Source organism: Sylvia atricapilla, chromosome 4 (assembly GCF_009819655.1).
Source record: "Sylvia atricapilla isolate bSylAtr1 chromosome 4, bSylAtr1.pri, whole genome shotgun sequence".
NCBI classification, from domain to species: domain Eukaryota; kingdom Metazoa; phylum Chordata; class Aves; order Passeriformes; family Sylviidae; genus Sylvia; species Sylvia atricapilla.
Genome location: NC_089143.1, coordinates 25676727 through 25699356, shown reverse-complemented (window position 1 = coordinate 25699356; position 22630 = coordinate 25676727). Strand labels below are relative to the sequence as shown.

General features: G+C 43.1%; 1 protein-coding gene and 1 long non-coding RNA gene across 4 annotated transcripts; both read right to left on the bottom strand.

Moving 5' to 3' along the window:
- Nucleotides 1-1106: 1106 nt before the first annotated feature.
- RNF103 (ring finger protein 103) lies at nucleotides 1107-17260 on the bottom strand. Of its 3 annotated transcripts, none has more exons than XM_066317306.1 (4): nucleotides 16898-17252; nucleotides 14627-14766; nucleotides 5165-5280; nucleotides 1107-3138 (listed from the first exon to the last, which is right to left on the bottom strand). In XM_066317306.1, the coding sequence occupies exons 1-4, from the start codon at nucleotides 17121-17123 to the stop codon at nucleotides 1560-1562; spliced, it is 2061 nt and encodes a 686-aa protein (XP_066173403.1). In that variant the 5' UTR covers nucleotides 17124-17252; the 3' UTR covers nucleotides 1107-1559. The 3 variants fall into 3 exon arrangements, with proteins under 3 accessions (XP_066173403.1, XP_066173404.1, XP_066173406.1); XM_066317307.1 differs by lacking the exon at nucleotides 16898-17252 and adding an exon at nucleotides 16406-16566; XM_066317309.1 differs by lacking the exon at nucleotides 5165-5280 and having other exon boundaries at nucleotides 2925-3138; nucleotides 16898-17260.
- Nucleotides 17261-18228: 968 nt separating this feature from the next.
- LOC136360236 (uncharacterized) lies at nucleotides 18229-22519 on the bottom strand. The gene is made up of 3 exons (XR_010743436.1): nucleotides 22285-22519; nucleotides 20099-21545; nucleotides 18229-18540 (listed from the first exon to the last, which is right to left on the bottom strand). It is a non-coding gene; the product is annotated as an uncharacterized lncRNA (long non-coding RNA).
- Between the last annotated feature and the right edge of the window lie 111 nt (nucleotides 22520-22630).

Below are 22630 nucleotides of genomic sequence, written 5' to 3'. Positions count from 1 at the left end.
TACTGGCAGGTCTCAACTGGAATAAAAATTACTTTCTGGACCACGGGAGAGTTGCTGATATTGTGCCCCTTGTACCTCTCTGCTTCAGTACTGCCCTGGGAAAAAGGAAATGAGAGAGAAAAAAGGACTCAGTAAATTAAAAACAGCTCTTCTGCTAATTACATCAATATCCTCTTGGGAACACACCTGGTAACAGAGCCGTGACACATTTGTGAATAAAAAAGAGCATGCCCAGGTACCCTGGACAGAAGAAACAATGCCAGCAGCTCTGTGAGCACCAGCCTCCCACCTCTGTGAAGACACTGGGAAACAAGTTGTAACTGCAACAGGGAGCTGTGTTTGTATTTTCTATTATCATCACCTTTAGGTCATTATCCCCCTTTCCCATCTCATAGGCAAGACTTAGGAAAGAAATAAGACAATTTACAATATCTTTCTAGTTTAGCCTTTTCCTCTACTCATATCATCTCCTGCTCTTCCCACCCTCCCCTTTTTCTTCCCAACCAACAACTCCTCTCTATTTTCAGCCAGACAATTTCTGAAAGGTACAACCAAAATCAGTGTTTCATATTGAAATATAAAGAAAACAACAGACTCATTTTTTATGACACCAAAGCACAATCAAAGAAACCAGAAATCACTTCAATATACCAGCACAGTTGGAAGCTGGCAATTTTTACCCTTATGAGCCACTCTCGTCACTGCATGACAATATTCTGCTCCTTCTCAACAGTTTACTTTGAGGCTGTAGACAGAGCTACCCTGAACTTTTCCTAGATGTCTGCAGATGAGGTGCTGGAGAAGGATAGCTGCTAGAAGAGGTTCTCCACCTGGAAAAGCAGCTTGTTATCAACTGAAAAACCAGTGGTCAAGCAGAGAGGCACCTCAGCACAGCAGACTTATGAAGAAAACAGTTCCCAGTGAAACACCACTGCCTTCTCCTTGGCCAGTGGCTTGGAGCAGTGAATTCCTGCATCCCTAGGAGATGATTTATTAGTCACAAGAGTTGTGTTATATTTTTATTGTCTTCACAGATAAATCAGGCCAGCAAGACATCCGTAACCATACACACAAAATATTTATCAAAACAATTAACATTACAAATCTCCTTTTAAAATAATTTATTTCACTGATTTCTTTTTTAATGGTACTGTCTTACAACATACATTATTCAACAAAGATGTGCAGAACAGACTCTAAAATAAGAAACACTTAAATTAAGCAATTGTCTCTGATTAGAATTTCAATTTCACCCACATCCCAACTTGCAAATGTTTGCTGGAATACGCTTCTCTTGTAGGCTTGATTTTTGTGCTTACAAAAACAGCATCAAGTTTCCAGATGTTGAAGAGACCAAGTTATTTGTATGGTAAGTTTGCATTCAGTTCAACATACAAGGCAACCAAATGATTCTGTCGTTAACGTTAGCATCATGTATATTTTAGTTCACTGCACTAACATTAAAACTAAAACTTCAAACCACGTAATCTTTTAAGTGACTAACATTTAAAAGGCAAGCAGTAATATCCTGAAAGCTTACAAAAGACATGGGCACACAGCTAAGACGGGGGCTCACTCGACAAAGGCTGAGGGTGTGTGTATGGCTGCTTTTTTTTGTAGGACGCCCACCTGCAGACGGGGCAGCAGTGCCGCCCACCCGCCAGCCACATCACGATGCAATTCTGGTGGAACACGTGGCCGCACGGCAAGCCCATCAGCAGGCAGCCCTTTGCAAAATTTTCTAGACACACCACACATTCTGTACAGTGCAACATGTCGGAGGGCCAGGCTGACCAGTCTGGCTCCAGGTCACCCCTGGAGCTGTACGAGCTGCAGGAGCTGGCTTTGCGCTCACACGGCTCGTGGTGACAACAGTGACTGGCACACGAACAGGCCTCAACACTGCACCGACGCTCTCCTTCGCTGCACCTGTGAAATGCGCTCAGCTCATCGTCCTCCGAGACGTCCCTGTCGCTACTGAAGACCTCTTTGTTTTCACTCTCAGAGTCGCTTTCGCTGTCTGGAAAGGTTTCCAGCATTTCCTCATCAGAATGGGCACCGAGGCATTGAAACCTCCACATGGGTAAGTTTTTTATATAATCTGTTGGTATCAGAGGGTGAAGCCAGAGGTCGGGGAAGGCCAACCGCTCCAAGAACAAATCCGGGTCTTCATCCCAGTCTGAGTCAAAAGGGAAGTGTTGAAAAGAAGCAATGGGATGAAACAGGTAGCTGGTGTACCAGTCCCAAAGGCTTGACAGCCACTCCAGATTATTAGCATTTACTTCATCCGTGTTGTTATTGCGTCTTCGCTTCTTCTCAAAGTAATCAATTAGTAAACCATGGCCAAGGTACGTGCTGAGGAAGAGGGCTGGATGAGAAGAGTAGAACATCCAATCTGCCCTCACCCAAGAAGCCAAAGTAGTTGTGTTAGAGTACCTGAAGAGTTTTAAACTGTACTCATAAAAGCTGTCTAAGTAGGGCAGTTGCAAAAAACCTAACACTGGTAGCCAGGAAATAATTAATAGTGAATTATACGTCCCTAAAGTGCTTATTAGAACCACAAAACGCTTTATAGTGGCACCTTGTGTAATAAATAAGTCCATCCAAGCCATCAGATTAACCAAAACTAAACTTAAAACAAATAAATCGTTAACTTCTGGTTGTAACGAGCGCAAAAAGGAATCCATGGCACGTAGTGATATAAATTCACCAGTGTTATTTCCATACCTGTAAATCCCCTCAGGAGTCCTAAGTATGTACGATGGTGTCTTGTAGATACCAATTTCTGCCATGTAACTTTTATTGTCCCAGTTTTCCACGTTCACAAAAATGAACTCTACTCTTCCAGTAAACTTTACGCTTAGTGCAGAGAAGAATGCCGGAGGCTGGTCGAGGTTGGCAAACAGGTATATTTTCACCCGGTACTGGTCACTTCTGTTCCATTCTTCTTTCAGATGTTCAGAGTTGTAGATGGTTTTGATCCGAGAGGCAGCATGGGCTGTGATCCATTTGAAGATGTGTTCCACTTCAATCTTGCGCCCGCTGTATTCCTTAAGCATGACTTTTCCCTTAGAAGTACTGGTTTGTGGAACCGACATAATGAGGGTGGATTTCACCCAACCCCTCCTCTTGCAGTATCTACAAAGAAAACAGTAGGTTAGATTACAGTTTCATAACCCCAGAACTGAGTCCTTACATTTCTATTCTAAGCCCAAAAATGAGACATGCTGAGCACCTGGGAACCCTTATAATATAATAGCAGGAAATAAAGGCACCCAATATTCTCTGGCAAAGCATATTTATTCTTACAATACATTTATATCTTACAGGAATATTGTAAAGAGATATGCATTCATAAAACAGGAAGAGGGATAGTGTTAATTTTCATAGGTCATTAAAATAAACAAGGCCATGCAGCCAATTTATGTTTTTTAACTGGATTTGAATAATACACAAGTTGACTTTTTACTTTAAAACTCTATTAGAAGCTACTTTTCCTTGGCCTTCCAGCCAAGAAGAAAAGCACTTTGTGTAACTCACTAACCCACAGCTTTCCAGTGCTTCCTTCCATCCTGGTTTTGCCAAGGAGCTGTGGGGTGAAGTTGAGCAGACACTGGTCTGTTTGCAGTTGCTTTAAAGAAGCTGACAAGTGTCCACTTCCTACTGGGACCATTTTGGCAGGATCAAGACAGGCTAAGGGGTGAGATGAGAGAGCTGGCCACAAAACCAGTGGAGCAGGAAAGCAGACACATGGTGCTGGATGATTTGGGCTAAAAAATACCCACTGTGTCTGGCAGGCAGATGAGCTGAACCCCATATCCATAAGTAAAAGAAAAGGCTCTTCATGGCTGAACCCTGAGTCATGGTCCAGAGCCCAGTAACTCTAAGATGAATCTGATGACTCACAAGATCCCTTCTCTCATACATCTTTCCTACCAATATCACTACACCAAATTATCTAGTCCTCCTTTATGGAAATATGTGGCAAGCTTCAACAATCAAAATATGACAGCCAACAGGCACACAATCTCTGAAAACCCTGCACATTGGGACCACCAGCCTCATTCACCAGCCATCTTACCCAGCTCCTCTGTGGTTTTGGTCTGTCAACATGTATTTAGGCAACTACAACTCCCCTTCCCAGGAATCTGAATGCAGCATGTTTAGGAAGAGCCATATTACCCTACTAATAAAGGTATCCTGATTACTGCAGCATGTAGTATTCCTCTGAATTTCAGCTGCAATCTGATGAAAACTATTCACAAGGGTTTACTCGACAAAACATTTTTTGTATTAAAAAAAAAGAATTAATTTAAAACATGGTATTTGATCAGAACATTAAGGCTACTTAGGAGCTATGCAAAGAGGAACACTGCCAAATTTTTAAGATGTTCAAATACAAGATTATTTTGCATAAGCACTACAAAGCCTAAGAATTTCCTCTTATGATTAACACTGAGATTTCTGTAAACATTTAGGACTTAAACTGTGTAAGATATGCCTATCCATACATGCCTCTGGAATTCTAGACAAAGTCTCCTGTCATGTAAAGCAAACGCCTCCAAAAATGTTAAAAAAAGCGCCTCTTTTTACAGCAGCAGGGAATTATTAATAGCTTCTTTGGCTCTGTTCTTCTTCCTTGTTCGAAATCATATGCAAACACAGTGACTCTTGCACAGCACACTGTGTGTTGTCCAAGGGTGTGTGCCTGTTTATATATAAACATACATTTGTCAGGGGACAGGATTTGTCAGTAATTCTGGGAGGCAGGCACTGTATGCAAGGTTCATACTAACCTGTGCTTCCCCCTTCCAGATGGTGATATAACAACTCTAAAACTGATATATTCGGTTTTATCCTAAGCAAGCACAGTTCCTCTCCCTGAATGTCTGGACTGGAAGGCCAAACTCTTCTGTTCATTCCTCTTCACTGCTGTATTATGCTCTCCACAGTCTAATCATGCATTTCCCACACAACGCTTTAGGAAGCTGCAGAGCTGATAAATAATGTAATGGAGCATTCTGAGCAGACTTTAGGAGAGATAAAAACACGAATAAAGCCACCTTCTGTCACAGCTACTTTTACAACACAGCAAGCCCTGCTGCTAGAACACAGCTGAGCCTTAAGATATTCTTGGGATTTCAATAATCCTTAAAGGATATACCTGGGGTCACTGGAACAGTTAAAAGTGCCAGTACGTATGCCGAATCTTGAGACTTTCTTCACCATTTTCTGCCAGTGGACTTTACCCACCAGTGGGCTTCTGTCGTTTGCTATGACCTATTGCCAAAAGGAAATACTAGTTTAGTATCACGGTCAGTTTGGTTCCTGAAATAAAGAGCAAGTTTGAAGAAAACAAGAGTGCTGGTCATGCTTGATACTCTTTCCCCTGCTTTTAGCACGCAGAGTGTGAATGTACAACTGGGAGTCATGATAAATGTCTTTGGAGAGTGAAGCTCTAGACAGAAATGTGGTTTCTGCAGAGACAAAGAAGTGCAACATCATGTTAAGTACATGTTAAGATACTAAAATCAGTGGTAGTCAACAAAAACTCTGGTAAAATAACAAAACTATCATTAAGCAGTCCATAATAAGGGAGAAAGGAGAGGGGGTACAGCAGGTTCCTCTTCTTTGCAATAAAAAAATCCCATAATTTTATCACAATTCTCCCTCAGAAGTTACAACATACCAAAGAAACATTGTCTCAGAGCAAGTAGAATGAGTGGGAATGAATGTACCTGGTGCCAGATTAAACTGCCAACAGCCATTCCTGGGCAGTGGAAATTACCGATTAAACTCCCAGATAATACTTAAGAATCTTGACTCCTTCCAGCTTTGCCCGTGACTCACTCTGCAACTTTATGTGACTGTTCCACCAACTCCAGTGTCCCATGTGCCATTTCAGGATGATCATTTGCTGTGATATATCCCAAGGTGTAATTTGTTCTAACCCAGTATATTAAAGTTGTACTTCAAGTTACCTCACTGTAAGCTTCTGCTGACACATGACGAAGAAGCAGCATTCATCCTCTGACTTATAACTGTACAGGAAGGGGGGAGAAACCCACAGGGAGAAGAAAACCCTGCCTGCCTGCAGCTGACAGGTAATTCTGAATGACATGACTGATCATGCACTATTAACGAGCCGTCACATTTTCTATTTCAGAAATGCCTCAAATGCTTCTGCAGATTTACTGACAGCCACTTAAAATATATTTTAAAATTAAATTGTGAAACTTCCATTTGTTAGATATTTGTTTACCCGCCATTAAACTTATCCAAATCGTTTTCTGACTTAATAACCTCAAATGTCAGCTTGCCCCTGGAAGTTGGGCTGTCACCATGATTAATAGTTCTCTGTGGACATGCTGAGATTCAACCTAGAAAGTGTGTCCAGCCTTTGAGACTCATAAATATTATCTGCTTCATGGTAAGTATCAGCCTCTCAGAATCTTAAAATAGAAGAATTCACCAAGCAGAATGTTCTACATAGGGAAACAAACCGAAGTCACAGATTACATTCTCATTGCACCAAGCCCAAAATGTTTAAATAACACCGGAGGTGAAAATCTAGGTAAGAATCCTTCAAGTTATTCTTAAAACACACGCATCACACAGAAAAGCCTTTTTGGTTAGATAAATGTAACCATCACGCACTGAGACAACCACCTGGGAAACCTGCTGTATTACTGAGGCCTCTTTACATCACCCAACATGACTGAAGCTTTGGATATTTTAAACTTCTTCCTTTCATGCACTTCAATCAAGGGAGACCAAATTCCTAAAGACACCTTAAAGCCAGAATATCCTTGGAGCTACTATGGCATGATAAATGCATCCAGCATGGCAAGGAACCACGTTTTATTAGTAAGCACAGGATTAAAACTTTGGTGACCGAATTACTCTTTGGTACAACTACTCAGAGATTGGCTTCTTCCAAAACTCTCTGTGCATGTTCTGAAACAGTGATGAGAGAATGTCAATGTTGTGTGCAGGACAGATCCTGCTCACTGTTTCTTCTGCTTAGCACCACAACATTCACTTTAAGTGTCAAGACAAAAAATTGTTGCAAATATAGTCACCATTAAATTTTACTGTCACCTGCCTGTAGTGGTGGAATTTTTAACAGCAGCTTAATTCCTTTCCTATGAAAAAGTCTTTCCTCTTGGAGAAAGTTATTTATGCTGAAAAACAATGACCTAAGTAGCAGTCTGTATTTTGTAATGACATGGAGGAACCCTACTATGGTTTTGCACACTGAAGCTTTGTAAAATATTTTGGGCTCATGCTTTTTTTATGTCATTATGGAAAAAAATCCAAATAAACATGTCCGTTGCAGCTGCTCCTTGCAGACAACACCCACTTACACCAATGGGAGTTCACCATGCCAAGGCAAGGCTTTGTATTTTGGAAAGCAGTCACCACCTCTGTGCATGAGGGAGTCCAAAAAAATACTGCAGGTTAAGCAATCAAAATGTACTTCAGTTTAAATTAAAAATAACCTGCAAACACTTGTAACAGATTTTATTTAAGAAGTGCGAATTTTGATAAGTTAAGCAATTTAGCTTAAAAACCTGTGACTGAGGAGACTGGGAATTTGAATGTGGAAGAGGCCTGGAAGTTCTTCAAGCCCGTGGTGTTAAAGCTATCAGGATTTTATATTTCAAGTAAGGAAGAAAAAAGGTTGTCAAGTCCTGTGCCTCTTCCTAGCAATCACTTCCAGAGAGATGTTAGAAACAGTTTGACAATCTACAAGGATTGAAAAAAAGGTCAAAAGGAACAGCTACCAAAGATATGCAAGGAAAAAAAAATAAAAAAAAAAAAAAAAAGCAAGGAAAAATGAGCTATTCAAGTTAGACCATACGAAGACTATTACAAGTTGTACCAAAAGGTTTTTCAGTCATATGAATAAAAATAGAATTGGGGGAGAAGCAGCAGGATCACCAAACAATGAAGATAGCATAAAAATGTAAGATAATTTCCTTTTAAAGTTAAATTAATACTGTGACTCAGTTTTCAGTGAAGGGAGGGGTGGCTGGCTGTGAACCAGTTAGCAAATTTATAGGAAGAAACTGCATCACCTGAAGGTGAAAGCAGAACTCAAATAAGTTAATGCACTTAAATCAGAGTAAGCAGGGTATCTCCATCCTAGAACTGTAGCACAAGCACACGGGATCACAAGTGAACCTGTAAAAATTTCCTGCAAACCCCTGTCAGACCAATTCACATTTTGACAGGACAGTAACAAGTCTGTAGCTATATTTAAGAGCAAATGAAAAAAAAAAATCCCACCAGTTTGATTTCAATAGGATGCAAAACTGTAGAAAAAATTTTACAGGTGCAGAGATAGTTGCATTTTCTACCTCTTTCCAGCATGCAATTACTAAAGATCTATCATTCCTGATTAAGAGAAACTTCCCCTGAAGGAAAAGAACTGAGTTTCAAGAGAAAAACGGAATGTAGTACCCTGTTTGTAGTCTGGTAGCATATCATGTATTATGCCACACAGAAAATTTACATGAGAGCTACAGATAGGCTTTTATAGTGAGTGAAAAAAGTTTTAAAATAAGCAAGAAATTTGCTACAGCAAAAAACCATCAAAATGCCAGAAAAGTGCTAACAGACTTCTTAATAGATTTACCTTAGAGTTCAGTTCAGCATATATTCCCATTAATGCCCCTCCTGTGGGAACTTGAAGTCTCCCAAAGCCATTTGTAGAAGACATAAAACTGGGAAGCACATCTATGTGGGAAAGAGGATTATAACACCATGCAGGAAGAGCTGCACAAATCTTGTAATGCAGAGTGTCACACATGAAATTGAATTCAGTAATGAACAGAACACTTGGGGAGTTCATCAGTTAGAAACAGCCATCGGAGGAAATGCCTGGGGCTATCAGTCGCTCCACAAGAAAACACGAGCCATCAATATTAACGGGCTGCAAAACAAGCAAAGCCCAGGATATATCAGATCTGACAAAACAAACTGGTTGATTGACCTCACTTACTGGGAGGAATGTGGTTGACATCAGGACGTGGTGAAACTAAAGGGCAATGTCAATTTACGCCCAATAGGAACAAATTAGCCCTGAAAACACCCAATCCAGAAGTCAGACACACATTTCCAAGAAGAAAACAGTCAACAGGTGTATTTGAACAACTTACAGTGTAAGACAGACAACAAAATATTTTCTAAACACGTATTCTACAGTCTAGCAGAAAGCTGAACTAACTCGTCAGAGAGGTCCCTTTCAATCATACACTCCATTTAATGTTACAGAAATAAAGCCCAAGCTCATAGGAGAAGGTACCTTTTAGGAGACCAGCTAACACAGATGGGAAACAAACACCATGTTTGGAGAAGCACAAACCCTCTCAGCTTTGCTTATTAGCTATGTTCACAATCTGTGACGTATCACATGTCAGAGTGACAAGTAAGACAATGAGGGTAACTCAATTAATCCATTAATCATCTTAATGGGCTGAGGGAATCCAATAGGATCACAGTAGCCCTGCTATTTAACAACTTCACATTACAGAATGGATCTGCTCCCTAACCCACACCTAACCCAGACCAGAGGACCGGCTCTGACTCCAGGGTCTGAATTAGCATCTCTAATATTGAAAACGCTGAGATTCTGATGATTTCAAAAGACAGTTGACTAGGGAGCTTTTGCATTGGAAGAGTTCTCGTAACAGTGAATTACACAGAATTACCCCCAAAGAGTTCAATTAAGAAAGTAATTAGAAAAACAATTATTTTGATCTGTATGTTAAAGTAGTCATAGTTATGATGTTAAAGAACAGACTTTAAGAGCAAATATCCTGGAGACATAAAGATACAAACACTTGGAAAAAGAAGACTAGGGCAGCAAAGCACTTTGCCTCTCTTGCCTAATCCAAATCGGAAGTGTATTGGGTAGGTGCATCGATATTGCAATGGCAACTTTATAACCATCACAGATCCAGCTGCTCCTTAATTTCCAAGTATCATTAAGCATTTTTGAAGATTATTTTATGAAACACAGGTTCTTAAAATACAAGTAAAAATACGGCTGAAATTGAAGAGGCTTGAGGAAGCACAGCTGGGTTTGCTATAGCAATGCGTTATGCAAACACAGACTCCTCTTCTGGTACCCCTGAAGTGCTTGAGCATGACATGATAATGACCTCACTTGAGCATTATCCTGTTTTCCATGCATTTAAATCAGATTTTGTTCAATTTCTTTCAGATAGGTATGCAGAGATCTCAAAGCAGGTCACAGGAATGAGATTTGTTCTCAGTAAGTTTTGAAGCTCGCTCACAACTGAAAGTGTTTGAATATCACAAGGCATGACAATGAGTCAGAGAGGGGCAAAAGCAGAACAAACACCTCTACATGTACTCCAGCTCTCATTATTTTAACCAATTCTAGCTGTGGGACAGCAAGTGTCAGGCACACCTGCTCATACCAACAGCATGTAATTTTGAACACACAGTGATAGTCACAACTTGGTTTTACAGCTCAGCCACAAAGACAACGACTCCAAGTGCTCCTCAGTTCTGGGCACTAGGGCACTGTGACAGACTTCACACCATAAGGAAGAACAAAACCCATTAAGTAAGAGACATCATTCCCTGGACACATCCAGGTAGTTCTCTCAGGAGCAGTCAGTCCTCACCCAGCCTCAGCAAGTCACTCTCCACATAAGGAATACAGATATTTGAATTGGAAAAAACCTATGTAGTTTTGCCTTTGGCAAAACTGATTTCTAACTCATTTAATGAACGGGTAAGGTTGTACGAACATAAGAACTGTCTGTCTGGTTCACTGGTTTCCATCTGAGACACCCATGAATTCCTCCAGAGTGCCTGCAGAGTGTAAATGAGCGAAGGAAACTCACTACTACTGTAAAGATTCTATGCATGCCCTGGAAGATTTTTAGGGATCCACAAAGATAAAAAGGTTCAAAAACTCTAGTCACAGAACCCTTTTTCATCAACAAGTATGCTGCAAACTCTGCTTCTATATATAAAACAAGTAAAAATACAATTAATTATAAATGGACTGGTAATTTACTTATTAGAAGCTTGGAAAAAGCTCACTTATTTCAGATAATGTCAATACGTTTCTACATGAATGTCTCTACTTCTATTAACTCTGAGACATCTCACTTTCTGTTTATTATTTGACAATGTGTTAATGGAACTGAATTTCCACTTAGACTCTCTTTCCTAAAAACTCACAACTCATTCAGAATCCACCCATATGGACTGAAGATATCTGGAGATTTTCTGCCTTTCTTTTCTCAGAAAGATTGTGAAAAATCACATCAAAATAAGCAAAGACTACATCCATCACAGCACGCAAAAAATTAACCTCCTCAAAATTACATTCAGTTTCTCCAGGGAGGTGAGGTGATCTATGCACTGATCTGGACAGTCAGTTATGCTGTCAGTTAAGTCAGAGATTGAGAATAAATGAGCTTCTGCAATGAGTTAACACAAATGCACAGGTAATACAAGGACTATTACATTCCAGCTGATGGTATTCTGCACCCTTGACTGGATATGAAGCCTCTAAAGAAGAAAACTGAAACTTAAAATCAGGTATCCTGTGGTAAATGATCCTGAAGGGCTATTGAAAAAGACACAGATACTGAATTATGCCTTTTGAAAGAATTTAGTGTTCCTGCTTTGTTTCTTTTTAGCAAAAACAGCTGATCACCTGGCAAAATTCAGAAGGCAAATAAATATGAAAATCACTCATCCTACACGCAAGCAAAAGGAAGAACAAACAAACCATCACCACCAAAATGCTGTAGGCACATCCCTTGCCCTGTGACTACACCACTTGAACTAGAAAGTGAGATGCAGAATAGACTGCAGAATTTTATATCCATTATAATGGCCTTTGCAGTTCTACCAGACACAATCAAAATGTCTGTCCTTGTACTTCAATGCCAGAAAGTTAGCTCCCTTTACTTCTCTCTGCCACGATGTTATAGTAGAAACTTTTAAAATATACATTCATTTAGAATTTAACTTCATTCAAGGAGGATTTTTATCTGTAGATAATTTTCAAAAGCCATAATGACTACAATACTGCTGGATGTGATAGGCTTCTAGAGACTAACCAGAGCCTGGAAAAGTAAGAACATTACATTTAACTCCCCTAACCAACAAGAGAAGCAGCTCCAGAAAGTACCAGTCACCCTCCTTGCCAGCCAAAGAACTGCACATCAGCAGCTGGCAAGCAAGAAGAACGGCATTAAAGGAAAGGTGATGACATCATGAGCTAATAGGAGAAAGAACATGCTGCTGCCTGTGGCTCTACAGGAGCGCCACACAGGAGCTGTGAACAGCTACACTGGTAAACAAATTACCACTGGACCAGGATGCTTTGCATGTGGATTTCCAGAAAATAAAGAAACAAAGCCACAAAACACTAATTCCTTTTGCCTTTGACTTTCTTCAAGGAATTAATCTTGCTGACTCTAAATGATAAATTCGCACATCAATTTTTGTCAAACGTATCAAGAAATAGTAATTGTTTCCTCTTTTTTCCTTTGATTCTCTGCAGACAGTGATGGCTATCACATTCCCAGCCTGTGCCACACCAGAAATTTCATTTATATGGACTGGAAATAAAAATCGTCTCCAAAGTCTCAGTCCTCTCATGCATCGTCACGAAGTGCTTAAACCAACTCAAGTGACAGCCACTGTGCCACCTGAGGCAGAACTGCCCCTTTCTCTCTGCTCCTTTCCAGCAGCCCCCACAGAACAGGGATCGAGGGCTAAAGATACTGAAAAGGATCTGGAGATGCTTTCTGCTTCCCAACCAGCAGCTACAGAGCAGGGGAATCTCCGACCTTGCCCATGGTCACCAAAGCCACCCATGATGCACCCTTGCTGCCCTGCATGAACATCAAGCTGGTTAATAAGCTGAAAAATTTCCACAGGACTCCTAATGGCAAAGGAGGATGGGAAAGGGAGGGAATCAAGAGTTAGAACTGGCAAGTGATGGTAAAAACCAGCTCTGCAGGGATGAGGTCTAAGAAAAGAGTGTGGGAAAACCTGTGAAAGGACATGAAGAATCCAGCTCAGGAGTTACCCAGCCAGGAGTTGTGGTGGGGAATGGAGCAAATGAAAACTTAAAGTGATGAAAACTCAAAAAGCAAGAATGAAAAATAGAAATTCGACATCTCTTGTGGTTTTTATTGTAGAGAAACAGACAAATAGTGTTCAGCAAGTAAATTATTCAGTAAATTCCACTAATTTTTTTTCCCACAGCTATTGTGACCAACTGAATGGCTGTGCAAATATTCCCAGAATGATGACAACATTCATCATGCTGGAGATATCAAAACACAGCCTATCTGACCTGCTATTAGGATGCTAGTGGAAAATACATTACAAGTAAAATTCTGCAAGCAAGAGACAACAGAGAACTATCATATTTCACCCTTCGGAGCTGCACGGGGAGGAGGGAAGGTTTTTCACAGCATATTCATGCTTGTATTTGTCAACTAGTTGGGGACATGTAAACTGCCTTTCAACACTCTCTCTGCTTGAAGAATGCTCTCCTGTATGATTTAAATCTCAAACTTGGATTCAATAAACTCCAAATATATTTTTCCCAAAACACAAATGCCATTCCGAGTCTGAAGGTAATCTGTCCTCTTGTCTATTCTGGGGTGAGACCTGATGTGGTAACAGTGCAGGTCCAATAAATAGATTACAAAGATTTAATGACTTCCTGTTAAATAGAAAACATGAAGTGAGACCAGACAAACCAGGTAGGAACTGCCAACGGAACAATTAATTGCCTGGTGAGGAATACATCTGATGTGGCTGTTAGGAGGAAACTTATGCCTTAAAAAATACCCTCTTATCAACAGAGAAGTTGACATAGAAAAATAATTTCTACATTTTGGTCAAAGTTACTTATGTTCTCAGGAATTATGATTAACTGCTTCAGAATCCTACTGGAAAAATTCTGGCTTTATTTTCCTAAATGATCTCTCATGCAGCCCCGGGAAAACAGACTCTAAAATTGCTGGGCACAACTTCAAACCATTGGAATACACTGTAGAAGCAACATTAAGCCTGCTAGCCTGGGAAGTTGACTGAGATCCTTCCTGCCTTTGTGAAGAACCAACAGAGATTTCACGAGTGCTCTAGGCCCCTTAGACAAGGAGAAACTTAAACTAGTTGGGTCTGAGCATGTAATGCAACCAATAGGAAGAGCAGCAAAAGGAGCCTGTGCCAGCTGGGAGCATCTGTATTAATGCACCTACTTCACACATTACAAGGTTCTTACAAACCCAGGGCCAAGGACTTGCATACTCTATGTACTTCAGCATGTGCTGCTCTGCTTGTTTTCTGTTTCTAAAGTGCCTGCTTTTCAAAAAGCAATCCAAAAAATAACAAGCTTTTTTTTTTTTCTTCCTTTCTGTACAGAAACTGGCACTTCCAGCCTTTCTTGTTTTATTTCTCTATTCCGCAACTCCCAGATGAAGATTATCTTTGTCACCATCTCTCTGTTACACATTTTTACAACTAGTTAACTACCCTCATAAACTCCTCCTTTGAAACACATTTTGGGTGTAACAAATACATTAAAAAAAAGGTCAAATTTATATACCTGTACCAGCCAGATCCCATCTTTTGTGTCTTCTACAAGCTCATAGAAGTGCATTTCACCACTGAAGTTTGTACTGGAAACTGATTCAGAGGCCTCTTCCTCCTTGAGAGCTGAATAAAGCTCTCCTTCCATGAGGTCTCCTGAAAAAGAGACAATCAAAGAAATTAAATTAAAATGGTACTGGAGAAAGATTACTTCATGAATTCTAGTAACAGTTTAACTAACAATATTTGCATGGTTGCTCAAAGAACCTTTTCAGTACAAAGGTAGCTAAACTTTAAGTTGTTACTATAAATCAATCTCTGATGACATGACTATGAACAATTTGACTTCAGTCAGACCACAGAAGATATGAATGCTCTGTTTCTGATTACACAGACGCACCACACATGAAAGAGCTCACAAAGGAATAAAAGAACATCTTCTAAGGCTCATTTTCTGCAAATAACAATATACAGTGGCTAGAGAGCAATTTTAGTCAATACACCTTTGATTTTTTTTCACAGGATTGCAATTTCACAAAAAGCAACTTCTGAACACTGACAATTCAAACAGACTTCCAAAATTTCAATCATTAATTCTGGACCAAAACCCAGGGCTTGTGGTCCTGTTGCTCGTAAAAATCTTGGGCAGAATAACGTAGCTGTTGGCTATTGTTTGCACAGTTGAGAAAACTTCCCATGAACTCCAAATGCAACGACATAAAGAGCTCACGGTAAAATCATCTGATTATGTTTCCTTCATAATCTCATTTCCCTCTTGTGTTTTGTTTCACAATCATTACAAACACTCTTAATGACAACCTGCATTCTAGTAACTAATCTACTAAGCTTTAAGAAATGAAGTCTTGTCCAAAACCAGTTTCCTTAAAAATATAAAAATAAGTGCAACAGCTGAAACCCTTGAGGGGTTTGCAAAAATATTCATAAAACTTAGAGGGGGGAAAAAAACCCAAAACGCAACCACAAAAAAATGCTGCAAAGCCTGTTGGTATGAATAGTGTTTCCATGACATTTGAAGAAGTTGGTTAATACAGTTTGTTTGGAGTTAAACACTTCCCTGCAGCATATGCAACCCAAACATCATGACATCATGATAGTACCTGACAGCCAAGGAGTGAAAGTGATTGGAAACAAAAGTGAAAATGCCTAACGCTTGTTACTCTTGGGGCAGCAAAGCCAATAAACAACATAAAAATAAATAAACAATGAACAGTAACAGCAAATTAGATTTAAATGCCAAGATTTAATATCAATTATTTAAACCAGCAATTTTAAGGTTATATGGCAGGTACTACATTCATACAAATCCTTCACTCTCCCTGTCCAGACATTAGAGACCCTCGCTGCCTATCCCGACTGCTGGGATTTCTTTCTCTCTTGGATCTCCAGCCCTTCCATCACTGATTTAAAAGCAGCTACTCACATTTTCCTGCTTGGCTGGCACTACAGCTATTACATCAGCCCCATCTCCAAGTCCTTAGGGCCAGCTCCCTCTGACTGCTCCAGGCAGCATCCTTACTTTCAGGACACTTCTGCCATTCTTACATCTCCACTGCTCTTCATCCCTCACTGTTCATCAGCCCCAAGAAGTTCATCTCCTTCACCTGGTTCTCCTTGCTTCTGAAATGCCTCCCTGCCTTTTTCCAAGCTGTTTTTTGTATGCAGGAACTAGTTCTGCTCCCCTTGTATAAAACCATCTCAGCCCTGGGTACCCATCCCTCCTGCTCCTCAGCTACGAAATCATCGCTTTCCTCGGGGCCCATCTTGATAACCGTACCTGTAATGAACCCAGCAAACGGGTGGGAATACACGGGAACAAGCTGGCCCCAGCTGTAAACAGTAGCCTACTGCAGCTTATTTGGAGTCTCTTTTCCTCGTTTTTCACGGCAGACGACATTCGGTCCCATCTGTGCCACCCGCACTGACCCGACCGCCCGCAGCGGAACTCCCGGGGCAGCGGAGGGAAGGGCCGGGCAGGGAAGGGAAGGGGAGGGAAGGGCCGCTGCTGGTGCCCCGTCCAGAGCAGGCCTTTCGCTCGGCGCAGCCCGCTCGGGCTCACAACGCCGCCGGGCTTTGACCGTCACCCCCCGAGGTCCCCGGGCTCCCTCCATGGACTCCCCTGCTGGGGGGAGCCAGCTCGCTCCCCAAACCGGCCCTGCGAAGGGAAGCAGCGCTCGCGTCTCCATCCAAGGGCGGCCGGAGCCCACGCGGGGGTGGCCGGGCGCCGACCTCCGTCCGTCTCCCCGGGTCACGGGGGAGCTCCGCGTACCTGACTTCTCCACCAGCTCCCGCACATCCTTCTTCTCGGGCAGCCCCGAGTGCCCCAGCCCGCGGCACTCCAGGATGGTCCGCAGCTTCCTGAAGCTCAGCGCCACCGGGTCCACCAGCTGCGTGGCGAGGAAGCCGCTCTCGTACCACGCCACGGCCTCGAACACCCGGGCCAGCACGAAGAGCGCCAGGAAGTAGAGCAGCAAACAGCACAGCTTCACCCACATCTTCCCGGGAGCGCCGAGCCGGAGGCCGGGCTGGGGAGGGAGGGAGGGGAGCGGGGGCTGTCAGGGGAGCGGGGCCGCGGCCCCCCCGCCTCCCGCCCGCCGCTGTCGCTGTCCCCGCCCCGGCGGAGCCGCGGAGACATAACAGTGACGTGAGCAGCCGGCACCGCCCCCCTGCCCCTTTTCCCCCTTTTCCCACTTCCCCTTTTCCCCTTCCCCTTCTTCCCCTTCTCCTTTCCCCCGCCGTGATTCAGCATGCGGCCCGACCCCGCATCACCGGCTTCGGGGGGCGGTCGCGTCCCTGTCCCCGGCTGCAACTTTGGACCCTGCGGCTGCGCTTGCTGCTAGAAAAATAATATATAAACACCTCGGTTAAAGGGGAGGGAGAGGGCAGGATCTGACCTGGCCGACGTTTTTAATGAAAAGAAAAATAATTATAAAGCCAGAACTGGGGGGCCGATATTCGCAGGGATCTGTAGTTTTAGGGCAGCTTAGTGGACACAATTTATTTGGTTTCGGGCTGCCGGGTGTAGGGATGATCCCTCCGCTCCTCATTCCCGCACGCCAGCCCCGCTCCCAGCCCTTGGCTGGCGCGAAAGCGAATTCCACAGTGAGATTCATCTGCACGAGTCGGAACTCGGACTCTGCAGCTTTGCCTCGGCACTCGAACGCTGAGAACTTGTGCCAGAGCGACAGCCAAAGGCGCGAGCTGCACCCCGACTTCATACAAGGGGTTTAACTTGGGTCTGTGCTCACATTGGAAGCATTTTGGAGCGCAGCGTGGATCCCTGCTGAAGTGAATCCTCGAAGAACCATCGCAAGCTGTACAAGAAGTTTTGGCCTGCAACGATACAATTTAGCCTGCTACAGAAAAGGTACTAAAATCAAGCTGCTGCGTTGAGATGAAGGCTCTCCTCTGAAGGAAACTCAACAGTGCTTCTGAGTGTTCAGTTATTTTAAGAATCCATAATTTGCATGAAAATTGGCAGCTCATACAGATGAGCACAAAAATAGCAGCTTAGCTAGCTATAGCACTGAGAACCCCCCAGAGCGTACACGCTGCAATTCTGTATTATCAATTTTCCAAAAGGCACACTAATATTGATCTGGAAAAAAAGCATTTAAATCACTGTACTCCTCAGAGCCTTTAAAGCACATTTACAGGTTTCTCGGTGTGCTGATATGATTTAAAAAGGAAAAAAACTCAACAACCCAGGTTCAGCTCGTTTTGTGACACGGCCAACGCAGCCTCTTCCAGAAGAAAAATCATGACACTGTTCTTCAGGAATGGGCTCATTTTGGTTCTTGAAAGGGGAAGAGTGGAGGGATTGCAGATGTAGCTGCTCACAAGCCCTTATGGGCTAGTAAATGTGCCCTTCCACCGGGAGTAATACACAACTTTATTCTTCAACAATTTTATCTGCAAAAGAGAAAAGTGGACTGCAAACCTTGTATTTGCTTGTGCTGCTCTGTTAAATACAAAGGGATTTTGGAAGCTCCGCAGGGTTTGCAGCAAGCCTCGGGTGGCAGGGCCAGGTGGGACAGAAGGTACCAGAAGCACAACCCGGTGGAGGGGCTCACAGAGGACCGGGCCAAGTGCTCTTCTCTCCTTCACAGGCACTGCAGCCTGGGAAACTTCTTGCCAAAGCCACGTCCCATCTCCCTAATGAGCAGGTGGCAAAGCATCAGTAAGATGAATCCTTTGCCCTTGGCAAAAAACAAGGGAGTGGCTTTGTCCCGCAGCTGGCGGAGCCAGGGGACACTCAATAAAACACACATTTCCATCACCTGTCAGAGGGCCTCAGGCAGGCTCTGAGCCCTGAAGTGCCCCAGGAACAGAGTTCTTTTCCAGGAGCTTTGTGACGGCCAGTTCTTTCATCACACATACAAGAAGTTGCCTGATTTCTCTACCTTTTGCTTCAAGTGGGTGTGAAGTAACTCCCACCCGTGTCAAGTAATGGATGGGAGTTTTGAAGAAGAACTTCATTTTATTAACTTTAGTTAGAAAACATTGTTGGGTTGAGGCGGGGGTTTTTGATTTGTTTTGGGGTTTGTTTTGTTTGTTTTATATGAGCACCTCAGATCCGACTCCAGTAGATCCCTGTGTTTCTTCCCTGTAATTTCTTTGGGGTGCCCTCGCTTCCCCCGGCAGGAAGGGCACCTCACAACAATTACTCCTCTACGCTCACAGCTGAACTATTTGCAACACCAGCTGCTGGGGAGGCTGTCACCAGCGTGTCATTTCCGAGTGCTCATGGGCTGAGCTAAATGAGGCCCCTGCAGAGACAAAGCCAATCATCTGCCAGAACTCAAAGCCCTGGAGTAGTTTCAGGAAAGTACAAATGATATTTCAAGCCAGTATTCAAAACCCCCCAAAGCAACCCAAAACAAAGCAGCTGCCAACACAAGCACCCGGATGAGGGGCGGGTACAACCAAGAACTGCAGGTGATGAGTTAACCAAAGGTCTGGCAGAGCAAACCTAAATGGATCCAGCACCTCTCCCAAGCACTCTGGTCCTCTCTTCCCTCCCCACCTCTGCATCCCTGATGCACTAAGCTGACCCTACCAGAAAATATTCCATTTTCTAAGAGTAGCTATCATTTGGGTTCCAGTTGACACTCAGAATGTCTTTGACATGTCACCTGCAAACAATCTTTCAGGGAGTTTTAATTATCTGGAAAATCTAAATATCTTAAGAGTGAATTGAAATTCATTGGGGCTGAACACAAAGATGACACACATTGGCATTTCTAAAGACCCCAGGGTTAACACTTCTTAATTAACAGCATTAAACAGTCATCAGTCAGTCAGTCCTATGCTCACAGAGCAAATATTACAAATGTGTAGAGAATGGAGAATATAAATTCCACCTTTAAACAAAACCCCAAAGCAAGGATCTGCTTTTAAATAATTTTAGCAGCAAAAATATTTAATTTAGGAGCTAATGAGCCCAAATCCCGAGAACTGGGACAGCCACCTTTCCTTGTCAGATAGCCAAACCTGCAGGTTTTTTATCTGCTGCCCTTGGTAAATGGCAAGGATTCCCGCCCCTCCCTCATCCTCTCCTATGAGCAGTTGCTGTCTGTGCAGCCTGGGAATACGGGCAATAATCCACCTTCCAGACTTCTGTGGGGAATGTAAGAAAAGTATTGTCATTTTGAAATCAGTAAAACAGAGAATTAACCATAAAACAGAGGATTAAACATCTTAATTCAATCCTTTACCATGTTAAAATAACATCACACCATTTTTTTAATGAGTGTATCAAGATAACAGTTCAGCAAACTAATATTCAAACAACCTGAAAGACAGTTTTCCCAAGAGCCAACTCTGCAAATACAATTTATTTGATGACAGGAATTGTACATCGATGATCCTTGTGGGTCTATTGCAACTCAGGATATTCTATGATTCTGTGAATTTCTGGGAATCCACTAACACAGAAACTCTTGATGTGCTTCTTTATCAACATGGGTGCATCTCAACATGTTTTAGGTGTGATATGAAACCGTGCCTCCTTGTAATTGATATTAAATAAAACAAAGAAGCTTCTATGAGTCTCAAAGCAAGACAGCAGCCCAGACATTTTTGTATTGTAAGCAGAGGAATTTTAAATCAGATGTTTGCTGCTTTGTTCAAGTGGCCAACAGGAAGTAGATTTAATAGAGGTGTGAATCGGTAACACTACTGAGAGCTCAGCTAAAGCCCTGGCTGTTTAACCGTGGAATCCTGGCATGGTTTGAGTTGGGAGGGACCTCAAAGACCATCCAGGGCCACCCCCTGCCATTTGGGTGAGGCAGTCCGGTGATGCGGTGGTGATTCACGCAGAAATTCAGGTTGGACAGGACGCCGCGAGGCTCAACCGCCTGCCCAGGGTCAGCTGTGACACCCGGGCAGGCGATCGGGGCTTTGTGCAGCCACAGCTGGATCTGACGGCCACCCCCTGCGGGAATGTGATCTGCTATAAACACACAGTGATTAACGGCACAAAAATGGACATCAGTCAGGGCAAAACAACTTAGAGGAGCAGAATAAAATAATTAAAGCTTCAAATAAAGACACTTTTTTTTTTCCTAGGCAGTTTGCATTTTCTGTTTCTGTACCAGTGAAAAAGTATTTGTTGCCCCCTTGGAGAAGACCATCTCTGTTTAATGTCCAAAATAAATAAATAAGGAGTCTTTGTTTGAATGTGCTGAGATGACCAAGGAGCCCAAAGCAGTCCAGAACTTCACAAAATAAACCCCTGTGCTGATGACTTAAGAAACCAGAAGACAGTGCTTGCGTTTGAGCATGACTTGTGATAAATAAAGAGCAAAACCAGAAAAGCAACAGTTTGGGCTGAAATCTGACCAATTACTGACAGCACACATCACACAAGTCCCTGTGAGAATACAGAACTCTCGATTTTCCCATCCTGCCCAGCACTGTGGACACAGATAAAACAACACTACTTCAAACTTACAAAGTTAACTTTGTCCAAATTTATAAGGAGCTTTGTTTGTACTGTGCTACACAAAACACAGAGTCCTGTGAATCCTGGGCTACTGCCTCCAAATACCAAAGCTCATAGAGCCATCATCATAAAATCACAGAATGGTTTGGGTTGGAAGAGACCTTGAAGACCATTTAGTTCCAACGCCCCAGCCATGTGCAGGGATACCTTCCACTAGTCCAGGTTACTCAGAGCCCCATCCAGCCTGGCCTCGAACACTTCCAGGGGTGGGACATCCACAGGTTCCCTGGGTAGCCTGTGCCAGTGCCTCCTCACCTCCACAGTAAAGAATTTTTTTCCTAATTTCCAACCTAAACCTGTTCTCTTTCACTTTGTAGCCATTCCCTTTTGTCCTATCACTGCATGGCCTTGTCAAGTCTTGACCCATCTTTTCTCTCTAAGTTCTCTTCAGGTACTGGAAGGCCACAATTGGGTCACTCAAAGCTTTCTCTCTTCCAGGCTGAACAATCCAAATTTTCTCAGCCTTTCCTCACAGGAGAAGCGCTCCATCCCTCTCATCAACTTGGTGGTCTCCTCTGAATTCGCCTGGAGCTAGTGTTAGCCAAGTGGAATTTGATCTGAGGCACCTCTTTGAGCATATTTTTATAAGCCGCTGCCAGTCCAATGCACTTCAGCCTGTTGGTCAACCCAGCACCTAGCAGGAAGTTTACCGGCCAATTAACAGCCCAAGTACAGGTTAAAGGCTCCGTTTTCTGCTCGCCGGGCTCCTTAACTCAGCCCTGGCAATCTTCAGCGTTACTTGTGCGATGTTTGGGGCAGCTGCGAGACGCGCTCCCGCAGGCTGGAGAGAGAACCCCTTGTACCGGGGATACCACCCGGGCGTCGCCCCCGCGGTGACACCACACCATACCCACGCCACGACCCTAAACCGCTCCCCGGTCCAAAGAGCCGAGATCCGGAGGAGCCACCCTGGACCCCCGAGGGCCCCCCAGGCCTGGCGCCCCTTTAGGCCTCAGCGTCACCGTGGCAACAGCGCCCGTCAGGCCCCCGCGCTTA